The sequence below is a fragment of the Scyliorhinus canicula genome, chromosome 3 (genome assembly GCF_902713615.1).
Source record: "Scyliorhinus canicula chromosome 3, sScyCan1.1, whole genome shotgun sequence".
In the NCBI taxonomy this organism is placed as follows: domain Eukaryota; kingdom Metazoa; phylum Chordata; class Chondrichthyes; order Carcharhiniformes; family Scyliorhinidae; genus Scyliorhinus; species Scyliorhinus canicula.
The window spans coordinates 173,032,982-173,058,203 of record NC_052148.1 but is presented as its reverse complement, the minus strand read 5'-3'; the positions used below and the strand labels follow the sequence as shown (position 1 = coordinate 173,058,203).

The 25,222-nt window shown below is 44.4% G+C and overlaps 1 protein-coding gene across 2 annotated transcripts in view; it reads right to left on the bottom strand.

Annotated features, from left to right (window-relative positions):
- The window catches only part of wdfy3 (WD repeat and FYVE domain containing 3), a 490,874-nt gene that overhangs the window by 164,226 nt on the left and 301,426 nt on the right, over nt 1-25,222 (bottom strand). For both annotated transcript variants that reach the window (XM_038791772.1, XM_038791773.1), the window contains 7 exons: nt 23,997-24,088; nt 18,517-18,637; nt 17,349-17,566; nt 14,977-15,167; nt 5,991-6,125; nt 4,011-4,190; nt 357-590 (listed from right to left, as the gene is read on the bottom strand). In XM_038791772.1, coding sequence (XP_038647700.1) covers nt 357-590; nt 4,011-4,190; nt 5,991-6,125; nt 14,977-15,167; nt 17,349-17,566; nt 18,517-18,637; nt 23,997-24,088 — 1,171 coding nt within the window. The remainder of the gene's footprint in view (nt 1-356; nt 591-4,010; nt 4,191-5,990; nt 6,126-14,976; nt 15,168-17,348; nt 17,567-18,516; nt 18,638-23,996; nt 24,089-25,222) is intronic.

Genomic DNA, 25,222 nt, shown 5'->3' with positions numbered 1-25,222 from the left:
TGCCGAGCGATGATCACCCTACTCAAACCCACGTATCCACCCTACACCCGTAACCCAACACCCCCCCCCCCCCCCCCCCCAACCTTACTTTTTAAGACACTACGGGCAATTTAGCATTGCCAATCCACCTAACCCGCACATCTTTGGACTGTGGGAGGAAACCGGAGCACCCAGAGGAAACCCACGCACACACGGGGAGGACGTGCAGACAGTGACCCAGCCGGGAATCGAACCTGGGACCCTGGAGCTGTGAAGCATTTATGCTAACCACCATGCTACCGTGCAGAATTGTACCGTGCATATTGAGATAGAAGATTTATTTATACATTCACTATTTCAGATTCATCAACACTTACCTCTAATAGCAGGTCTATGAGAGTCGTCTGTTTACTAGCAGGTGCAAGACACAGATTTTCTATCACAAGGACACGCATGAAGTCAAATACAAACTTCCTGGCAGGGTGGTTGGTGAGGAAAGTCTTCGCCCCCACATTGCAATATTCTGATTGACTCCTATTCATGCCAGTATCACCTGCAAATGCCTTGAATTCTTCAGCAGGAGAACCAACATCATCATCAAGATCACTCACCTGAAGAAAGACATCATACTATTTTACAACAACTCCTATTTATGCAGCACCTTTAATGTAATTAAATATACCAAGATTATAAAACCAAGTATGATACTGAATAACATAAGGCAATATTAGATCAGAAGAACAAAACTTGGTCCAAGAGGTAGGTTTTAACGAGTGTCTTAAGCAGAAAAGTGAGGTCGAAGTGTGGAGAGGTTTGAGAAGCATCATAGCATTTGAGGTCGAGGCAACAGCCATCAGTGGTGGAGCAATTAAAATTTGGTATGCACAAGAGGCCAGAATTAGAGTAGCAAAGATATTTGAGAGGGTTGTGGGACTAAAGGATACTACAGAGATATGGAGGAGTGAGACCATGCAGGGATTTGAAAACAAGGGTAAAAGTTTTAAAATCAAGGGGCGAATCTGATGGCGGAGTCATTTAATCAAGCTGAAAGATAGAAGTGGGAACCCCACCATCTTCCTTGACTAAGTCTGTGGCGGGAAGGCTTGCGCTCAGCTTTTCTACCCTGTCTTAATAAGGCCCTTAAGTGGGCATGGGGTACTCAGCATGTGATAAGCTGAAAAACAAATTCTTGCAGGCGTCAAGTCACTTAGTATCTGATTGATGGAGGGAGGGGGCCCAATGAGAGCAACACCTGCCCTTGCTGCCAACTCCCCCCCCCCCCCCCCCCCCCCCCCCGACCTGTGATCTCCACCAACCATCATTTGAACTTTAGCCTTGATGATCCTGGGCTTTAAGTGAGTACATTACCAGCACCAGTCACTGCTGTCGACAAGCACTGCCGAGCATCGAACAACTGCTGGCCTCTGCTCTTAGTAGATGGGACTTCTGCCCCCAAGGCGCTTAATCACAGGGAAGGCCTGCCACTGCTCAGTTAAGTGTGTTATTGGCACTTAATTTGCCTTCTCGACAAGAGGCAGTGCAGAGTTCTCACCTGCTCTCCAGAAATCGGGTGAAACCTACATACTCTACATTAAATTCCTTCCATAGTGTTGCTCTACTGGGAGCCAATGCAAGGTAGTGAGCATCACAGTTTTGACTGATTTCAAGTTAACATGTGTAGCATGTTGAAGGCCAGCCAGAACTGCGTTGGACAAGTCGAGTATAAATTATGGCATTAATGAGGGTTTCAGATGTTAAGTAATGGGTTAAGAGACATTCCAATTAGTTGTCTCATTTATGTTAAGCATCCAATAATTGACACTGATGTGTAAAGGGGCTTCAGGTGGACCTTGGGTCAGGTGATGTGATGTTAATAGTTTTATGTAAAGTCTGTTGTGGAAAAGCAGCAGAACCTTTGACTCTTTATACTAAAGCAGCTAAACGACTAACATCAGAAACAGTTGAGCTGAGACAGGGACAAAAGCGGGCGATGTTACAGCGGTGGAAATAGGCGCTCTTAGTAATGACATGAATAGCAGGTCGGATGCACATCTCAAGATCAAATGTGACACCAAGATTGCAAATATCTGGTTTAATCTCAGACTGTGGCCAGGGAGAGGGATGTAACTAGGGAACCAAGTTTAGGGTGGAGACTGAAAACATGCGTTTCAGACTTCCCAATATTTAAATCTCTGCTCATCCGGTATTGGATGTCAGATAATCGGCTTGATACTTAAAAGTTGAGGAGTTGAAGCTTGCAATAGCCAACACCTAGAAGGATAAGGTCAGCATATGCAACGGAAAACCACCACCTGCAGGTTACTCTCCAAGCCCCACACTATCCTGACTTGGAGCTATATCATCGTGGTGGGCACAGGGCATGCAGGGTGTAAGAAGACAGTCTGCAGTAGAGGAAAGAAGCCAAGGGTTTTCTTTGCATTCCAAAATGATACTGGAAGAGTGACCAGTTTAGGCAAGAGCAGTGTAGATAATGATATTATCTTAAGTGATCCAGCCAGAAGTAGTGGTGGATGGCTGTACCTTTCAAGGTAGCATACTTGATTTTGGAAGATGTAATTGAGGGATAGCTTTTCTAGGGATGGCTACAGGAGGTAGGGTTGGGTTGAGGAAGGGAGATATAGATGGTGAGTGATATAGAGAAGAGATAGCCCTATCAGTGATTTATACAAAGGAACTAACACGTCCACAGGAGATGACAAGGTCATGGGATGGTGATGAATATGGCTTGAAGAGTTTATATGGTTTAAAAAAAAAGAGGGCAGAGAACTCAGAGGAAAGAGAACATGATGAGATGGAGGCTGAAATCACAGAGATGTTGTGTCGTTTGGTATAGAGGCTGAGAAAGGCAGTTAAAATATCTTGACGTGAAAATTTTAGTTGTATATCTTACAGGTGTATAATAATATTAATTGGGTTTCTGCATTTATTCCCTCAAATGGTAAAAACAAAGTTGCAGCAAACTTAATTTAATTTCCGCTTGTCAAATATTTGGCTAACAAGTCCATGGGATATTTATTGCAACAATTACATGCAGGACCTGATTATAGGCAACCTACATTTTACATGGTCAGGCCAATAATGATTTACAAGCTGTCCCAGTTTGGACAAAGGTGTGATTAAGCATAAGGAGATTTTTCAAGTTGAAGTAACTGTAACTACATACCAATCAAATAATCAAACATTCAAAATTTATCATGGTGTCAGTTAAAAAAATCATGGATACCATAACGACAGCCAATATGCCCCTGCCTTTACCTAACCATCCTAAGTACTTTGTTTCAAGGAATCATCGGATGGGAGCGGCAGGGGAAGGTAATTATACAAGTATTGAATTTATGAACAGCACATTCAAAGATTTCACCTTGTGATGTTTTATAATGCGCTTTGAAACATATTCTCTCTTTTGGCTGCTTAATTAACAAACATCTTAATAGGAACTGTCACCCTGGTCCAAGGCAGCACGGTAGAACAGTGGCTTCACAGCGGCAGAGTCCCAGGTTCAATTCCCGGCTGGGTCACTGGATCTGTGTGGAGTCTGCATGTTCTCCCCGTGTCTGCGTGGGTTTCCTCCGGGTGCTCCAGTTTCCTCCCACAAATCCAGAAAGATGTGCTGTTAGGTAATTTGGACATTCTGAATTCTCCCTCCCTGTACCCGAACAGGCGCCGGAATGTGGCGACTAGGGGCTTTTCACAGTAACTTCATTGCAATGTAAGCCTACTTGTGACAATAAAGATTATTATAAGATTATTATTATAATACTATTTCCTCCTTGCAACATCTTTAATAACTGTGATTTTCCTCTAGCCAATCAGGTATCCTTATCCATATTTAGTTCCTCACCCATATATCTCACTAGCAGGACAAATGTGAGGGAGACAGAAATTAATTATGCAGCAATTCAAAAATTAAGAACGATGTACTGTTCACAGTGTCATTAGGTCTTCATTTCATTCACTTCTCAGAACTTTGCGACAATGATATAATCATTTAACATAAGTTAAACACGCACCATTTCCGAATAGGGCCTGATGTTAAAGGGAAAGACTGTTGCTGCAAAAGCACAAAGAAATTCTGGGTTTGTCCATAGAGGAGACAGATCTGGAACATTGTGATATAGGTAACGAAAAAACTGCATCAAAGTAACTGGGTATTCTCGAAGCCAAGAACCTTCTTCTTCAGACTGCCACGGCTGTAGAAAGAAATAACATATAAATACAAGGAAAATTAAGTCTCTAATATTTAATGTTTTATATAATTTAGCCCTCAATAATTCTCCTATCAAACTTGCCTAGATTTTTCAATTTTGATGGAAATTAGATTACATTGTTTGTTGTTAGACCAATTCAAGTTGTTTGCATCAATTCTATCTGGTTCTGGTGCACTCATCTGGTAGTGCCAATAGAGCAGAGTCTTCACAGGTTCAGAATCAGCAAAAGGTGCTGTTTGGATTCAATTTTCTGAGGTTAGCTTATATTTCTTTACTTAGGGTGCAGATCATAGCTCATACAGGAATGGTTGAATGGTACCAGGATTAAACAGAAATGTTAGAAGAGGGTTACAAAAATTCTGACAGCTTTAGAATACATTTAAATCTGCTAGCTGCTTTGACAACCGTGGTAGGCAAAACTGAATAAAAAGGAAACAGCAACTGCACACTAGTGACTTGGTTAAAATGCCAAATCAGTGTTCAATGGTTTCTTAAGTGGAAGTAGTGTTCGGTGGGGAAGGGTGTTTTTTGTGCAACTCCATGCAGCGTGCCTTAAATGGAGAAGTTGCAGATTGTAGTTGGCCTTTCTGTGGCAGCCTTGTGCATAATTGCAATTAGGCTTGTGGCTGTTAGCAAGGCTCTGTATCTGACCTTTCGCTGATTAAGATCTGATTAAGGGACCTCCTGCTTTGCATCACAGAAAAAGGGTGTTAATTGGGGCCTTAATCATCTCAACTGCCTGCCATCGACTTGTTGATTCCAGTGGCAGCCTTCTCCCGGAAACTCTTCCGGCGGCAAGACCATGTTCGGATAGTCCCCTATTTTTCTAGTCCCACTGCCTCAAATCCCACCTTAAAGGGGCCGGGAATTTTTTGGCCACCATCTCCCAAACTGCAGATGAGGGTGTGGTGAGCACAGGCCATCTTATATGTCACCAAATTTGCCTGTCATAGGTCGCTACATCATCTTCTTCGAAACACCACAGATTGAGGAAATTCCCATTGGAAAATTCACTGATTGCAAAAAAACCTAATTAACTTTTTTTTTTACAAAGGCTCATTATGACTCATGTCTGCAGGAAAAGAAACTTACAAGCAGTCAAGTAGGTGACTAAAGATTGAAATACATTTATCTGAACTCTTGAAATCAGGTGCTGTTACAGCCCAGACCCTATTAGTGAAGGATGCCGATTCAAATATAGTTAGAAATTATACCCTCGATATCTGATCAGCAGAGGGCACGCAGGACAGACACACTGCTAAATGAACATGTACACCAAGTTACTAAACCCTGTCCGCAAGAAATAAAGCTACAATGTAAAATGAATGAAGGATTGGTGTGAAATCAGCCACTCCCATTTTCAGGTAACCGTCACTTGATTTACACACTAAAATGGGGAGCAACATAAAATCTAGGCTAATGTTAACAGGCCAATATAAATTCTAGTCTCAATATTAGATTGAACAACAGTCAAAATCATATAATCATTTCAGAACGTAACTCAGTGAATATATGTTTCAATTAGATCTATGATAAAACTATTTTTGACGACAAAGTTTTAGATGTTTCCTAATGCAATTGCTTGAAACTAGAGTTTGATATCAATCAACAGAATTGAGGAAAACCAGTGCCAATGGATGAAATAAAGCAAGATTTGATATGGGTCGAGACAGATTAGGCTGAAGTAATGAGCACTACAAAATCACTAAGTTTTAAAGGTTTCACTATTTTATCCAAGTCTTTCTGTGATTAGCAAAGTCAATTTGGTTTTTCCATACTTACAAGATTGAGCATACTCCTCAGCATTCCCAACAATAAAAAAGCAGATTCTGAACATACAGTGTGAACAGATGCAACCACTGTCCCACTCGAAGCAGGAACACCAAAGATAAATGTCCAGATGGAATCCAGATCAAACTGTTTTAAGAAAGTAAATGGCAATATATTTAGCTAACATCTTGAGCGCATTTTTCTTAAATCTATGATTAAGTATGATGTTATTTAGCATTAAAAGTACGTCATTATTTTTCAAGTAAATGTAGTACACACAGGCTACTTTTTTCTCACGTTTCAATGATAGGAACTAACTTCATAGCACAGGAAATTGTAATTTTCGTATAGGTCAACTTATTTTATGCAGACATGCATACATTGTTTGATAGTTAAATCTAACTTAGATTATTCAAGCCATCTTATGCTATAGCTTTATATATTCACATTTTAAAATATATTTTTATTCAAACAAGCGCTCACAAACATATAAACATATAATCAAACCTCCATAATTTGAGTTTTTATCCCCATAAACCACCCCCACCCCATGGCAATGAACAGGTCCTCAAACAGGGATATGAACAGCCTCCATCTCACCCATAAACCCCCTTCTCAGCCCCAAAGGGCGAATTTAATCTTCTCCAGTTTACAGAATTCTGCGCAACAGCCCGAAATCACGGCGACACCTCGCTGGCTCGACTGAGCTCCACTCCAGCAGAATTTGCCATCAGGTGTTCAGCGTAGCAAAAATACTACTTCAGCCCCCCCCCCCCCCCCGCCTCCCCTCCAACAGCTCCAGCTATTCTGATACCCCAAAGATCGCCACCAGAAGGTCCGACGATATCGCTACCTCATGTTCGATAGAGTTTAAATATCAGGCCCCAGAACCTCTCCAAGAGCGGAAACACCAAACTGTGGACATAATTTGCTGGCCCCCCTCCACATCTCTCGCACTTATCCTCTACTTCTTCAAAGAACCAACTGATCCACACCCGCATCATGTGAGACCTATGCAGTACCTTGAACGGTACCAAGCTTAACCTGGCACAGGACACGTAGTATTGACCCAGTATAAAATCTCATTCCGCACCTTCATCCCAACTCGAAGACCAGTTCCTCCTCCCACTTCCACTTTACCCCCTCAATTTGCGCTTTCCTTGTGCCCACCAGCCATCTGTAGATGTCCGCAATCCTCCCATCCCCCAACTCATCGAGCGATAACAGCCTGTCCCAACAGTGTGCGTTCCGGCAACTCCTTCCACACAAAATCCCGTAACTGCATGCACCTGAACTACCCCCTGCAACTCCTATTTCTCTAGCAACTACCCAAGCTTGCAAACCTTCCTTCCATGAACAAGCCCCTCACCCATTCCACCCTTTCCCATTCCTGCTGGGGCAATCCGATGATAGGAGCCAGCACTGACACCTCCATGTAGATGCTAAAATATTGGCGAAGGTGTTGCCATTGAGGTTGAGGGAGTGCCTCCCGAAGGTGGTTGGGGAGGATCAGACGGGTTTCGTTAAGGGCAGGCAGCTGTCGTTGAATGTGCGGTGGCTGCTGAATGTGGTGCTTTTCCGGCAGAAGTAAAGGAGTAGGAGGTGGTGATGGCATTAGATGCGGAGAAAGCGTTTGACAGGGTGGAGTGGAGGTATCTGTTTGCGGTGCTGGAGAAGTTTGGGTTTGGGCCTAAGTTTGTGGCATGGATGAAATTCTGGTTGAAGGATACGATAGTGTGTACACGAAGGAATGAACAAACAAAATGAATTTGGGGTACTTTCCGTTATTTCGGTGAACAAGGCATGGATGCCCCACGTCTCCCCTTCTGTTCAAGCTGGTGATAAAGCCCTTGGCCATTGTGCTGAGGGGGTCAGACTTGTGGAAGGGAATAGTGAGGGCGGAGTGGAGCATAGGGTGTCTACATGGACGATCTGCTGTTGTACATTTTGGACCTCAGCCCTTCAGGAGGGATAAAATGGGATTGCTCAGGAGATTCAGGGAATTTCCGGGGTACAAATTGAATTGAGAGAAAAGTGAGTATTTTGTGGTGTCTTCTCCAGGCACAGAGGCAGGAGTTGGGGGGGGGTTGCCATTTTGGGTGGCGACAACTCAGTTTAGGTATCTGGAGGGATTAAGGCCAAGTGGGAGGAGAAATGGGGGATGGCATTGGAGGAGGGATTGTGGTGCGAGGTACTACAGAGGGTTAATGCCTCAACCTCATGCGCGAGGCTGGGGTTGATTCAATTAAAAGTAGTGCACAGGGCACACTTAATGAAGGAGAAGATGAGCCGGCTGTTTGAGGGGGTGGAGGTAGCACTGCATAGTTTGAAAAAATGATCATGCGAACAGTGCAGGAGGTACCGAGCTAATCATATTCACGTGTTCTGGTCCTGCCCGAAGTTGGAGAAATTTCGGGGGTCATTTTTTAGCACCAGGTGAGAGGTCCTACACGTAGATTTGGAGCTTGGCCCCCTGCAGGCTGGGTGCTGGATTCTCCACACCCCGACGGCAAAATCGCATCCCGCACCAGGGCGGAGAATCCACTTTCATGCATGGAATCGGGACCGCGCTGGTTCCCCAATTCTCTGGCCCCTAAAAAGAGGTTTAGCTCCATGGTCTGAGTCCGCAATGGAGCACGGCATGGCTGCTTGAGGCCTCCGCCCTGTGCATATGCGGCCTCTGACCCGGACGTGCGGAGGCCCGTATTTGCAGCTAAAGCTGCTAGATTCACGACGGGTCCCTGCTAGCTTCCTGCAGGGCTATGAATATGGGGCCTTTTGACACCAGTTTTTCTGGCGTGAGAGGCCAGTTTTTACCACGGCGTGGGGTCTTAGTCCCCGAAATGGAGAACCCAGCCCCATATTCAGAGTGCCACACCTTCCGAGTGGCAGATGGGTGAAGGGGCAGATGTCTCGCTTGCAAGTGGGTCCTGTTAGGATGGAGGTCAGCTTATCCGCGCTGTGCCTCGGCGTGGCTGGGGATCTGATTAAATTTGCTCTGAGAGGGGCAGGTGAGGGGTTCCACAAGAGGTGCAGTTTGTTTATCTTACACTTTGGCGGATCTGGTTGTCGTCAAGGGGTTGGGTCAGGGGTTTGTGATTAGTCTTTGTAAAATGTTAACATATTGAAAATTTTAATAAAAATTAAAAAACAATGTTCGGGAGTGCACCCACCCATCGCTTCCTTTGTAGAAACACCCGTCGAATCAGGGCCATCTTGCCAGCTCATATGAAAGCTGAGGTTAACCTGTTCACCCGATCAAGAAAGCCTTTGGCAGGAATATTGGGAGGGAATGAAACACAAAGAAATCTTGGCAAGACGTTCTGCTTGACGTCTACACCCGCCCAGCTAAAGAAATTGGGAGAGCATCCCATTTCTTTAGATCCCCTTTCACTCTCTCTACCAAGCCAGCAAGGTTCCATTTATACATCGTGGCCCAGTCATGTGCCACTTGAACTAGGTACCTGAACCTGCTCCTAGCTAGCTTAAATGGTAGAGCACTCAAATCTGCCCCATTCCTCAGGGCATTAACTGGAAACACTTCACTTTCGGAAGATCACCGCCTTGGGCCGATTAAAGCCAGCCACCGCTTGGCCAGGTAGACACCAATGTGCTGATATATCAGGATCTGCTGGCCCTCCCAAGTATAGTCTCTCGTGTCCTCGTCCACCTCAAGATCTGTTCTTTCACCTGGAATCAGTGCCCCCTCACTATCACCGCCCTGGAAGGCACCCCTGCCTTGGCCTCTGCCTTAGCGATCAATGTGCCTGATCCACCACCGGGACCTTTTCACAAACCCACTCATCCACCAGCTTCTTTGACACACAGGCCATGGTACTCATTCCTTTCAACCCCTCCAGTAGGCCTACAATGCGCTGATTCTGCTGCAAGTCCACCCTTGTTTTCAGTTCCTTGCAGGCCGCACCCAGCATCGCCACCTCTGCCTCCAACTCACAGTCCAATCAGTGTGGCTCATGACTGCCCTTCCCACCTCTTAGATCATCCGCCTTGTGACTCCAGGCCATCTCCCGCTCCATGGCACCGTGAAGAGGGGCAACCTCTTCAATCGCCTTCGATCAATTCTGCTGCATTTCTTGCTGATGCTGTCAAACTTCTCTGGATCGGCACGGTCGTACAGTGATTAGCACTACTGTCTCACAGCTCAGGCGACCAGGGTTCAATTCTGGTCTCAGATGACTGTCTGTATGGAGTTTGCACTTTCTCTCCATGTCTGCGTGGGTTTCCTCTGGGTACTCCGGTTTCCTCCCACAGTCCAAAGATGTGTAGGTTGAGTGGATTGGACATGATAAATTGTCCCTTAGTGTCCAAAAGATTAGGTGGGGTTACGGGGTTAGGGAAATAGGGTGGAGGCGTGGGCTTCGGTATGGTGCTCTTTCCAAGGGGCTGGTTTAGCACAGGGCTAAATCGCTGACTTTTAAAGTAGACCAAGGCAGGCCAGCAGCACGGTTCAGTTCCCGTACCAGCCTCCCCGAACAGGCGCCGGAATGTGGCGCCTAGGGGCTTTTCACAGTAACTTCACTTGAAGCCTACTTGTGACAATAAGCGATTTTCATTTTTCATTCATTTTCATTTCATTTTTTCAAGGGCCGGAGCAGAATCGATGGACTGAATGGCCTCCTACTGCACTGTAAATTCTATGATTATCATCCCTATCAATTGCTCCACTGGCAATGGTGTGGATGCCCCAGCCTCTGCCATGACTTTCGGAACTGCAACACGCAAACCCTCCACCTCCAACACCATCACATTTTTCAATTCTGCTGGATGCAGTAACCCGCTGACATTCCACCTCGGAGGAGAATTTACTCCCCACCACTTATTCCGCACATCCTCCGACCGAAGGGCCCATTAATCGGGCAGAAAGGGCCAAAATCATCAATCACAGCTACCCTGTCTGTGACTGAACAGCACACATGGCTGTTACCGAAAGTCATGTTCACATTTTTAATAATAAAAATACTATCCGTGTTGTTTTAAAAAGGGGACAAGTTGGTTCACCATGTTTTATTTGGGTAGACAAGCGATATTGGCAAAAGGGACTACACCAACTTCACTTATACAGCATCTTCAATGTAATGAAACATCCCAAGATGCTTCTCAGGAGCATTAAACAACAAAGTTTGACACTGAGCAACACGAGGAGATATCAAGTCAGATGAACAAAAACTTAGTCACAGGAGGTAATGAGTGCCTGGGAAAGTAAGGAGAGGCGGAGAGGTATAGCAAGGGTATTCCAGAGCGTGATGCCTTGGCAACTGAAGGCAGAGTCAACAATGATGGAGCAATTAAAATTGGGTGCACACAAGAGGCCAGAATTAGAGAAGCACAGATATTACAGAGGGTTATGGGATTGGAGGAGATTACAGAGATAGGGAGGGGCGAAGCCATGGAGGGATTTGAAAATAAGGATGATAAGGTGCTGCTTGGCTGGGAATCAATCTCAGTCAGCAAACAGTGGACTGATAGGGGAATAGGATTTGCTGCGAGTTCAGACAAGGTTAATAGAATTTTTGATGACCTCAAGTTTACATCGAGCAGAACGTGGAAGGCCAACCAGGAGCGCATTGGAATAGTCAAGTCTAGAAGAATACAAGACTATAGATAATTCTACCTAAACATAAAAAAATGCAGTAATACATTTACACTTAAAAGCGAAACAGATGGAGTAGAAAGTCACGCAATTTTCTGTGGCGGTGCTTGTTCAATCTAGTTATATCCGAACTACTTCCCAGATATCCAACAGCTTCTTCAAGAAATATGCCAACTTAATTTGAGTCCAAATAGTTCGGCATGACAGCAAAAGTTGACTGACACAATCCTGCTTTATCTTGACCATCTTTCAAACTGCCGGCCGCAACACACGGGTGGGTCACGAGCGGATGTCAGGAGGGTCACAGAACGATCGGTCGCGGCATTCCTGATCGCTGGCTTTTATGAATGCCGGCAGCTACTGGCTTTTAAGTTGAGAATGCCGGTCGCAACCAGCCTTTAAATATGAACGATGGAGTCTTCCCAGCAGAAGCGGCGGCAGAGAGCAGGTCACGAGCCTGGCACGTACTCTGATGTCACGCGCCCTGTACTTTGGATGAAAAATCACGGAGGAGAGATTCCCCAATTTTGTAGCTGCTAGCAAGCAAGCAAGCAACAAGACGGCGAGGAACTGAAGATGGATCGTTTTGTAATAAGGAAGAAAGGGCCAGAGACACAAATAGGCCAGGATCTCATAAATGAATCTGCTGGAGAGAGCTTCTCAGGAGAGTCGATGGCAGGTCAAAACAGTGTTGGTTTGAGCTTTATACAGAACTCCAGGGCCTCTGGTGCACAACCGATGAAGAAGAAACTGAAATTGGGAACAAAGCAGTAGAAAGATGATTTCTTGAGGTATGGCTTTATTAATTGTGCCAATGCAAATCAGGATGCAAAGCCCTTGTGTGTTATATGCAGGGAAATACTGGCAAATGAGACTTGGACGCTAACTATGTCTTAGCTTGCAAATATATTTTCAATTCTGAACAAATTGAACCTCAGATTGCAAGGGAAGAATGAGAATTGCTTTCGACATTGAAGAAATAGATGCTTTCCAAAAGTCACTGAATGTTGGCAAGGGAGTACAAAGCCAAAACTGTGTTCCCTACACCGCTATGACACATCAAAGAAAACAGTATTAGTAACTGTCAATAGACTGGCAAGCCTTATTCAGTTGCATCTGGCTGCACTGATCACCAACTTGTGTCGCTACTTTCCAGAGGAGAAGTTTCAGATTTTAAAAGAGAAGAGTTGGGTGCAAAACCTTTTTGCCTTTGAGACCCTAGTCAATTAAGTTATGGTGCAGACTCGATGGGTCGAATGGCCTCCTTCGGCACTGTAGGGGTTCTATGTCTATGAGTTTTATAGTACAGCTGACTCCAAATGAAGAGACTGAACCTTTGCACCTCACCTGGGACAGCACATTTAAAACACGCCACAAGTCCATGAGGCTGTCAGCATTCTGGAGTAGCATCTCCGAGGAGTATCCAGTGCTGAGTAAAACAAGTAAATTGTTGCTACTGTCCTTCACAATGACCTACATGTACGAGGTTGGATTTTCTGGCCTCACAAAGATGAAGAGAGCACAAAGGAACCGGCTGAACTTTGCACCTGATATGCACATTGTCTTCTCCTCCAGTGTACCTGATTGGACAGCGATCATGAGGTGCAAGCAGGCTCACCTATCACATTAAAGGTAAGTGTAAATGGTTATGTTGCAAAGGTCGGCCAGCATGGGTCGTAAAGTCGGCCTGCGTGGGTCACGAAGGTCAGCCGTTTAGTACAAGTGGGTCCTGGGAAGAGAAGTTTGAAAAACACTGGCCTACATGATTACAATAAAATGCACCTGGACTGTCTAAGGGTGACAGTACATTTATCTAATGACAAATTTTTAGTACTAACAAAACTTAAAAGAAATAAATGACTTTTCTTTGATTTGATTTCAAAAACATACTAACTACTCTGAAATTAACTTCTGTCTGGTGTCACGTTTCTCAATTCGCTCCACTCACTACCTCTGTGATGCTCTTTGCAGCCTGATCTCTGAAGCATATTTTTCTTTTTTTGGTTTCAAAGATTCAAACTTCCAAGACCAAGAGCATTCATTAAGGCTTCGCTGTAATTGGTGAAAATAAAAAGCGTGTTCATTCATCTAAATTCACCAACCAGAAAGAAGTTGGCTTTAATTTTCCAGATTCACCATGTTCAAAGTGCGCCAAACATAGCGGAAATTCTGGGCGGAATCCTGTGTCCTCCCCTATGGAGAGTTTGGTGACGTGGAGGTATTTAATTGGGTGGAAGTGTGGCACCCTCCTGCCTCCACTCTAGCGGTTGGGGTGCAACAAGGAAACACCAGCTTTTGTGTGGTTGCGTGGTTCTAGGAATTATTGCGGGTGGGTGGGTGGGGATGGGGTAGTGCGGTGTCCTTGTTCAAAGACACTCTGTTTTATTGAGGGACCCAGCATTGGCAAGGGTGCAGTCAAAGCCACCCTTGCTGTCCCTCTAGCCTGTAACCTCCTTTCTGCCATCACTCACCTGTGCCTGGTCCCTCCTTGATCAAAGGCCTTAGGTGTCCAAACAACCAGCTCCCCAATGGTACTGCTTTGTACAAAAGACCAAGAAGCAAAAAAAACAGCTCCAGTATTGTTGTTTCTTCGTTTTACTGGTGTTCCATTTTAAAGTATACAAGACTAGTATTCTTATTTCCCCATTTTACTTTTTTTTCCTTCTGGGGAGCTGCCAGCCAATCAAAGGCAGACTGGCCTTCCATCCCCGGATCCTTGGTGCTCCTTATTAAGTGCCTGAGTGGCACAGGATGCGATGGTCCTTCCCAAAAAAGAAGTCACAAGTGTCCCTGCCTCTCCAGTCAGCAGCTGAGACATCCATCACCTCCACGAGATTGAGTCTGTTTTTAGCAGAGCCGGTTGCAGCAGACATTAAACGTACAAACCTTAAAGCAATGACAGTCACTTGTGTTCCTGCAGGTTATAGGATAAAATGTCTCCTGACTATGTCATCCAAAGCAGATACCAGACAAAATTAGAATGTAATTGATGCTTCATTATAAATGAGACAAAAGAATTTCTATCTAGCCTTTAAAATTATGCAGGTAAATTATTAAAAGTAGTCACAGTTCAAAGCACTTAATTGTATTGGGTTGAAAATAATTTGACATTTCCTATTCCATTTGATTGCCGCATGAAATCATTTTCATCCTTTAAGCTCAACCCATTTGTTAAATATCTTGTCCCATAATTGCATAGATTTCAGAGCCCTCTCCATTTCATCATTTTCAAGGACAAGGTGGAATAGAAAACTCATATTATTGCATGTTAACTAGTTTACATGTTAACTAGCTCTTTAACAGTCATAGAACTGTAAATGGACAAAGAAAATGAGCCCAACTTTTAAAATAAAATGAATAATGATTAAAACTATATGAATTATATACCTGCAGGTTTTCTGGCAGTTCTGTAACTGGTTGCTGGAGGAAAAGAGCCATCAACAGAAAATATAGTTCAGGCACATTGGTATGTTTGGGTAAGAATGACTGGAGAATAAAGAAACCAGGGATGTGACAAGCATCGCGGTTTATTTCACGAACTGTTGATCTACCACCAGCAATTCTGCCAACATTGAAACCTGAAAATGACAAGTGACAGATATTTTTACATAAATAACAGAGGCTTTTTCTTTGCTACAAAGTATTTTCTAATACAAAATTATCTCCCTTCGTTTGAGGGAAGCATATGACTTCAGCTCAATACTTCATGACAGCATGCCATCAAACAGAAAATTTAAATTGTTGTAAATTACGGGGAAACATTTGAACCCAACATGGTATACATTCTTACCTGCATTCAGCCTGGAGCAAGATCGGTTTTGCAACAGTTTTGGACTGGGTTCATTACTTTTTGTAACCAGGACATCCATATCCCAACTTCAGTATTTAACTTTAAAAATATCAAAACTAATGGAGACTAATTTTCTTACACTTTTACAGTGCATTTCAATTGCTTGAGATGATTCTTATGTGATATAAGAAAAAACTTTTTCACACAAGCTTTAGGTCTGCATCGCACTGTCTGAAAGTGCGATTTAGGCAGGTTCAATTGAGGCATTCAAAAGGGCATTGGATGATTACTTGAATTGAAACAAGTTCGAGGAAAAGGTAGGGGAATAGCACTTAAGCCAGTGATTGTCAAACTCAGGGGCGCGACCCGCGGGTGCCGGGAGGGTTGCGGAGCCGTCCTTCGCGGCGGTCCCGATTGTGCAAATCCGCCGCAGCAGCCAGCTTTTAATGACGCCGGCTGCAAGCGGCCTTCAAAATGGCCGCGAACATGTAAAACAAAATGCGGCCGCATTGCGCATGCACGCCTGATGATCGGTGCAAAAGCGCATAACCGGTGATCGGGCACGCATGCGCAGTGCGGCCATTTTTTTTAATGGTCGCAGCGTTTTGTTTACAAGTTCGGGGGGGGGGGGGTTTATTCATTTATTTTACTAATTGAATTTTTATCTTTTTCATTTATTTAATTCGTTTTTTTTCTAAACAAGGTCGGGGGGGGGGTTTATTTGATAATATTTTACAGGAAAAATGCAGAACTTTAGACAGATGGAGGCTCCATACTTTACGACACTGGAAGACTTCACCTTCATCCAACAGGCTCCATTGGAGGAGTGTGTACAAGATCCAAACGGATCCAAAACCATTTCCTCCATTTCTGTCAGCAGCAAACAAGGTAAGAGAAAATGGTGGGTCGCGCAGGTCGGCCGGCATGGGTCGCGAAGGTCGGCCGGCATGGGTCGCAAAGGTCGGCTGGGTTGGGTCCCGAAGGTTGGCCGGTTGGTAAAAATGGGTCCCCGGAAAAAAAGTTTGAAGAACACTGCACTAAGCCATGATGGTCGTTAGGAGAGTTGATGAAGCCATAGGCCAAATTATCTCTTTCTGTGCTTAACAATTCAGTGACTGGGAGCACAGTGATATTCCCACAAATTAACAAAAAAACCTACACTGAGTTAAACCAGACTAATTTCTTTCTCTGGTCACATAGAGCTTCTAGAATTGCACTTCTGGACAATTACCAGGCAAGTGTTTATCTGTGAAGTTCCGCGAGGGATTTCCCAGCCCGACACTGGGATGCTTGGAAGTTACAGCCCATTATCTTGACTACTCATCGATGAACTATAGAGAAAACTCTTTGATCAAAACTAATCTGAGGTTGGAAAATAATTGCAAGGTATCCCACCCAACGAGTCAGAACATACTGCTGTACCTGTTGTGAATTTAAGCCAGTTTAGACACTGTTTTTGTAACAAACAGGGTTCTAAATATTCAGGAGTTATGTTCATAAAGCAGCAATCATTTATTTAATTTTTTACAATGCGAGGGTCACTGGCAAGGTCAGCTTATTTTGCTCATCTCTAGAGTTAACAAAACTGGTGTGGGACTGGAGTTACAGACACATCAGACCAAATAAGGATGAGAGTTTTCTTTCCCGAAAGAACATTAGTGAACCATTTGGGTTTTTACAATTTACAGAACTTCATAATCACTTTTAGTGATTGTCAATTTTTTTTCCATAAACAGAATTCAAATTCTTCAATGATCACAACAGGATTTAAACATCTGTTATCTGGATTAGTAGCAAGCCCTTTGGATTCCTCATGCAATATGCTAGCCAGTACACTATGGTACTCTAAATGTGATTCCTTTAAGAGAAGCTGTACAAAATCTAACACATCATATGTAATGCAGAAAGCAAACAGGCAATAGTCCACATGTACCAGCTACACTGTGCAATAGAAAGATTTCACACATACCTAATACAGTGCCAATTTTATTTGTGAGAACAGAGTCAGTCTGGTCGAGCCAGCCTCCTCCAGAAAGCCCTTCTTTAAACTTGGCAAGGATCGACTGATTGCTCAGCAGTACAACAAGAATTCGCATTGCTGCAGTGACAGTAGTGGGATGTAAATGCTCTTCCATGAACATCAGAAGCCAATCAAAACCCCAAATCTTCACCAATTCTTCACATGCTCTATGGTTTGAAGTTGTAGGTGTGTTTTGAAAAGAATAAAAGATGACTAAGTAAGTTCAAAATCTCTAGCTTGAAAAAATGCACAGAATGTGGGTAAAAATCTGATTTAACGAGAACAATAGAAATTTAGTTGTATGTACAGTATTTATACTTAAACAACACCAAAATTAGCAGCCATGAACCTTTGACACTGGTGAAGAATGATTCTGCAAACATAATAAAGCAGAGTTTTGCGATGTTAAGCTGGTTGTTGTTATTTACACATACCCAGGTGATAACATTTCTGCTGCTGCTGCACTTAACAGCCGAACCAAATAACAAGTTACCTGGCAAGATGACAAGTGAAAGTTAATGGGGTGAATCCTCTGCCTCCCCAGCAACGTGTTCCTCGGCAGTGCGCCGTTGCTGGTAACGGGATTCTCCGTTCCTGCCGCTGGCCAATGGGATTTCCCATTGTAGCCACCCCACGCTGCTAGCAAACCTGCGGGCGGAGGTGCACTGTCAGCGGAACAGAGAATCCTGCCGGAGGAGAATTCACCCCAATGTCTCAGCCACTGCTAATTAAGGTTTTCTGGAACACAAATACATCAAACCACTTATTTAATAAAGGAGTATAAGATCTATAATTTTATTCACTTTTGTTAAAATAATTAACCAGATAAACTATGATAGACCAGTAGAAATTTTGGAAAGATAATTTACAGTAAAAGTTGTCTTCAAATTTGAAATCCTTTCCTTGCTACTTAATTCCACCCACGGAGATCATGTAACTCTAAATGTGATTTGTTCTTAGCATGTAGTGCAATGGTAATAAAATTAGACAGTGAGTAGTGCATGCAATAGGGTTATAGAGCCACAGAGTCACATTATATATAATAGAGATACATAATATAAACAAGTAACTCAAAAATGACAGCACACAACTTTCAGGCACTTCAAGCAATACTTACTGCGGATTAACACAGTTTTTCTCTTTTGAATTATAAAGTAGCTTTAGCAAGATATCTAAAAGTCTGTTTCGCAGTAGAATGGTATTAGCTGAAACAAGGCCACCAGAATCATCATCGATACCTGTTAAACATGTGAAATATACACATCTTCAAAACTGACCTGTAAGGTGGGCTTTTAACAAACAATATTTTTACAGAGAGGCTTGAAAGGATCAATGAGCTAACTAACTACTAACTTGCAATAGTATCAAATAACATTCGCTGAGAACTCTTACCATAATGAATGGTCAAATTTGGGTGTTGATGTTATTGGTTCTTAGTCATTTAGAAAAGTTTAAAAATAAAGACACTGATAGGAGAGGCTTACAAAGGCAATATAATGGTGGAGGAGACTAGAGTAAGAGAAGCAGAAAGTAGGCAACAAACAAAGAACACAAGGTAAAAAAAGAGATTGAGGGATGTTAGAGTGAAAGGTAAGACAAGGGGTGAAGTTTGTTTCATTGCTGATGACTTAATCAAGGTGAGAGATCATAAGACTTGGGAACAGAACAATACATGTAGTAGTACGACCTGAAATTATGACAGCATGAGACAGAAAATAGCTTTCTCCACACACTCAAACATATGCCTTATCCAAACCTCAGTGGAACATGAGCCAATTTTTTTATTTTTCGAACTTAACATCCTTATGAATACCCTCAATGAAAATGTAAAATTTTTCTCAATTGTGAGCTGCCCATCTTGCCAATTCATAGTATCGGGTTAAATAGTGAGCCCTACATGGACTTTTGAAATGTCATTTTGGTCGCGATTGGCGGGGTATTTTTAATGCCCGTGTTGGCGAGATTCTGGCCCATATTTAACATTACTTAGTTCTTTAAATGAGCCCCCACGAGGTTTTCACCATTATTGGCTCTCTTGCCGGATTCTTGCCTCAGTGTCTCACCACTTAAAAAGGAGAGTTGCTTTTAAATGCTCCCTTGCCACTCACTCCCAGTCAACCCCACAAGCATGGCATCGTTCAGACCTGATCCTCGCTTTTGTGATGCTGATCTAACCAGGCTTCTCAATGCTGTGGATGCGAGACGGGACATCTTATTCGCCTGAGGGAGTCAGAGGACCAGCAGCAGGGTCACCAATACCATCTGGGAGGCAGTGTCAGCGGCTGTCAGTGCAGGCAGCATGACAAGAAGGACTACCGCCCAATGTAGGAAAAAGACCAATGACCTACATGAAGCTGGAAGGGTAAGATACCATCTCTCTCCTGGCATCAGTTCTGCCTGCCACCCCTCAAATTCCCAATACCCCCTACCCCTGTTCAGAGGATGGATGTGTGCACACGGTCAGCATAAAGACAGGAGTCAGACATGGGCATAAACTGAGGAGCACCAGAGCTAACCTCACAGTGAGTTATCATCACTCTCCTCCCTTTATATGGACCCACTAACAGTACTAACACTGACTGGGGTGATGTTAGACAGTTCCTTGGAGAATGGAACAGAGCAGTCAGGGAATTGAGGTGGGAAAGGGGGAGGGGTGAGGGATTGCGGAGGAGGGGTGAAGGATTGCGGAGGAGGGGTGAAGGATTGCGGAGGAGGGGTGAAGGATTGCGGAGGAGGGGTGAAGGATTGCGGAGGGGGGTGGAGAAGACAGGAGGTGAGCTGACTGACAAAGCCTCATCCTATGAGATCCGGGCGATAATGAGGGTCTCCTTAGTGCTGTTCCATATCCTCTGGTCCACCCCAGGGCTTGTCCTCCAGCCCTTGCTGGTCCTCTTCTTCAGACGAGGCCACATGGCTCTCCTCCTCTGTCAAGTCGCCCCGCTGGTTGTGAAGGGCGCAGCAGACCACCACAAAGTGGCAGGCGCTCTGGAGGGGGTGGGGGGTGTGGTGCCCCACCAGGATGGTCCACACATATTGAGCAGTCCGGTGCACCGATGCACAATGACAGCACGTGTGGCAACATGGGCCCTCCTTATATCAGGTCTCAGGTCTCCATGCTGGCATCAGCCAGGACCTCAGCAGGTACCCCTTATTACCCAAGAGCCAACCTGTCACCCTGGGGTGGTCCTCGAAGATACCAGGAATCTCCAAGTGTCCCAGGATGTAGCTGTGATGCACGATCCATGGGAAGAATGCACACATGTGCTTGACCCAGAGTGGACCCATTCCTGTTAATAAGGGCACTCCCTGATGCCCTGACAAGCGCAAGGTGACATGCATGCCATCTATTTCCCCTTGGACCTGGGCATCCTGGCGATGGCAGAGAATCCAGTAGCCCAGGCATTTTGGTGGGCCTGGTAAAGCTCAAAGCTGATATAGTCTGATGCCTGGCACACAGGACATTCATTACCTCACGGATGCATTTGTGGGCTGTAGCTTGGGAAATACCGTACAAGTCATTGCGAGCTCTGGAATTAACCAGTTGCATAGGTCAGGGCTGCTGTGACCTTCATGACCACTGGGTCCATGAGGTGACAGGTCTGCGAGGACATGGCGCAGGTGCTGCACTCTTCGTTCAGACGTTGTCCCCTGCGACACATGCATCTCCCTCTGGGTCGCTCCTTGGCCTAATGGGCGGCCAGGTCTTCTGGGTGTATGGCAGCCCCCTGCACATGGGGTGCCACCTTCAGCCTGCATTGCACTGCTGCTGCATTCTCCGGCATCTGGCCGCCTGGGTTGTCACCAGCACCACAAGGACAGCCTCTGCAGGACCGACACAACCATGCATATTTTGAATATCTGAATGCTGAAGCCCAGCTCGAGTGTTTTGATTGTTGCCTGCTGCTTTTATGATGATGAGTTTAGGCAAACTGTTCAGGCTTCAATGTTTGATTGAAAGGCGATGCGATAATCGTCTGAGACATGGCATGTGTACCCACTTGAGAATATTTTGTATATTAAATGATCAACAGTAACAAAGATTCAAAAATCAACTCCGTAACATTCCACATATCATACTAGCCATTAAACAAGAAGGAAACGCCACCGTTCCATGTTGGTACCAATACAAAGGTATATCAGTTCATTTTCACAAAACAAAACCACACAGATTCACCCCTCGCAGGTTCCTCAACAGAAACAGAGGATACGCCTGAGAACGTGCAATCATTTCCAGAACTTTGTTTTGGCAATGATCTGTCCATCAATGTGCGACTTGTTCCGCGTATCAGAGGAAACCAGAGCACCAGAGGAAACCCACGCAGCCACGGGGAGAAAGTGCAAAGTCCACATAGACAGTCACCCGAGCTGGAGTTGAAGCCGGATCCCTGGAGCCGTGAGGCAGCAGTGCTAACCACTGTGCCATATATTCCACTGGCACCCAAGATGAACATCTAGATTCCAGCTTGTTTAACATGTGGTGACGTGCCATTTACATGCAGCACTCACCACATCAGGAACAAAAGCATCTGCTATCTGTGAAAGCATTTTTTCAATAGCATGAGCAGGTGGCCCAGTTGGAACAATGTTGTGTACCAGGTCCCGCAGGGTCTTCTTGCTTCAAACTGGAATGCCTTCAAGTCTCGTACATCCACTGAGCCCGTGCTCCAGGACCAAGGTAGGAAAAAATGTCCTTCTTTCCGGCTACAGAAAAAGGAGAAAACAGCAGCAGCAGCCTACAAGTATCTGCAGCCACCAGCAGCAGACACAAATCCACACCCTCACACATAGCAGAAAAGGCTCACCAGCCCAGCCCACTGGAATAGGACACCAACACGGAGGAGATAGAGGAAACCATTCCACCCCCTGCAAGAGGGGCACAGTTCAGTCCAGAACAGGTCTGGAACATTATGAACAAAACCAAATACAGAGCAACCAAAAGGAAAACACAAAACAGGCAGGAAGGCAACGGAGACACCAGGCACACACCAAAGACAAAAACCAAAACCAATGAACAACAGCTGCCAAGGCAACGCACGCACCGCCCACCACACAGACGCCAGTATCAGACCTACAAAAGCGGGAGGGTGCTAAGAAGTGACTCAAACCACTGGAAAGGACACCGACACAGGTCCAGCAGAAGGGGGGGAAACACCCCACCCCTCACCGATAGTGTGCACCGAATGAAAACACAAAACAGGCAGGAATATAACAAGGACACCAGCTGCACACCAAAGGCAAATTGGGAACCCCCCATAGGCCTAGCAGCAGATCTGCATCGATAGAAAGGTGGCCAATAAATGTACAGGAAAGTATATGTGAATGTCAACTGATGTGTGTGCATATTGCAGAGAGTGTGCATGCATAAAATGTATAGGCGTGAATGACTGTGCGTGAGTGCCAGCTAGAGTGCGCGTGCGTGACAGCGAGCAGCACAGACCATCGGGAAAGGTCTCGTCGACACGGGGCATAGTGGAAGTAAGAGAACACCGCAGTCCTTCTCCAGCACTGCTAATTTGCCAGGGTCCCAGGCATTGAAGCAAGCGGGGTCACAGCAGACAAGCACACAGCACTAGCAAAAGAGCAATTCACTGCCAACGGTACAAAAACAACTCACCCTTGAGCTGCATGCTGGAAAATGGATTCTCACCTCTTCAGTTCCCCTCAGAAGTCACTGCGCCAGCTTCACGTTTTTAAAAAGGAGTACTAAATGACCCGCAGATGATTTCTCGCTGGCGAGCCAGTTAATTCCCAAGGGCCTTTGCAAATACTTCAATCTCACTAATGAAATGGAAATGCATGCAAATGAGAGTTTATGATATGCTCGCCATATCTGGGCATGGTCCGGAACTCGTCAATGGGAGGGGGCTAGTTAGAAAGCAAACTGAGTTGTGCCAACGTGGCGGTTAAATTTCGCCCTACGTCTCTCAAGCGTTTCTTTACTTCTCAGACTCCTGATTCCAGGGATAAAATTCATTGCTCTTTTCTGGACCACCTCCTGTGTTGTCCGTCTACCTTATGACTCAGTGACCAAAAGTGGATACAGTGCTGATGTGTGGTCTGACCAGAGTGCCATACAGTGTGATTGCAGGATTTATCGAATTTATAGGATTAATTGGGCCACATAATTTAGCACTCTTTAATAGTGTTCAGGCAAAAAAGTTTCCCGCATGCCATCTTCCACTTTTTATGTTGATTCACGGCTGCCACTCACATTCCATTGAAGTTGTATCTGTAGTGTAATTAAACTTGTATCAACTGATCTGAGCACAAACTAATTAAAAACAGTCGGTTCAATCTGAATTTAGAGACTACTGAACAGAACCTGAGCTGAGCATGATGCAGATTTAAGGATATAATTTTGCTGCTACGTGGTACAATTCTCAAATAATGTACCAGTGTGATTCTGGTGCTTGCAGTACAATTGCAGCATTAGTAATTGTGGGTTATTCTCGACATTTAGGGGTTTATTGCAATCCACTATGCAGTACACAGTTGATCCATAGTGTACCAAATAAAAGAGGCTAAGTTAATCAAATATTAAAGTATGTCATACAGTCAACATACAAAGAAGTTTTAAACTACAGATATATTGCTCACCTTCTTCCTTTTCCTCGCTATTGGCTTCCATGACAATAAACCTCTCACAGACTGCAAAAGTGGGTAATGTGGATGAAAGAAACTGACCAAACCTTGACACAAAGAAATAGGAAATTAGTAAATATTTATTTGTAGGAAATGAACATCACAGGCACTTCCCATTTACTCTGATTTGTTAATTGCCACCGCAGCCTTAGTGGGGTCATTGGCACTGTCTTGCTTCTTCTCTTTCTTCAAACCTCCCTCAGTCCATATCTCAATTTTATTCACTTATCCAAAATGTCTTCCTCCTCTTCTGTTTTTACTCTTATTTGTTCCTGCAATTGCACCCAGAACAATGCTATTAGGTCTTTATCTCCAATATCCAATCATAGCTGTCTAAATTTCACTCCATTCAGCTGATTCTGAGCATCCTTCACTGTACCAACTGTACCATAAGCAATTATCCCCCTCTAATTATCTTTTTTCAGAGTCCAAATCTTTCATCCATCGAGTGACTGTTATAGACATGTCTTCAGCTTCATGCTGATGTTCTTTTGACTTCTGAATGCTATTTAAATCACTGGTCAGGCCTCTTGCCGTAGCTAACCTAACCTGGATTCGATGCTTGAATGAGACTTTCTTACTATGATAAGGAAGAATCCTCCATTTACTAACATCCCAAAAATCAGGTTTCCACGTCTGTTTGCATATTTTTACACTGAGACTTTTAGACAAAGATAAAAGAAACAATCTTCTGCTCTCTCAGGTGGCGTATTTACTTTCCAGTGCCAAAATCTTGCTGTCACAGGGCAGCACGGTGGCGCAGTGGGTTAGCCCTGCTGCCTCATGGCGTCAAGGTCCCAGTTCGATCCCGGCTCTGGGTCACTGTCCGTGTGGAGTTTGCACATTCCCCCAGTGTTTGCGTGGGTTTCGCCCCCACAACCCAAAAGATGTGCAAGCTGGGTGGATTGGCCACGCTAAATTGCCCCTTAATTGGAAAAAATGAATTGGGTACCCTTAAATGTATTTTTTAAAAACTTGCTGTCACATGGATTTGTAAAAATACATGCTATAGGGTTCCATCGTATACCATCCTGAACAACAAAATAATGATACTCAGGCAGCTAAATAATTATTTTCTACTTTGACACCAAAGATTTCACCTACTGTAATACTGTCTCATAGGTGTTTTGGTAATACTTTGTCAGTAAATGTACAGAATTTTTGGATAGGGGTGAGGAAAA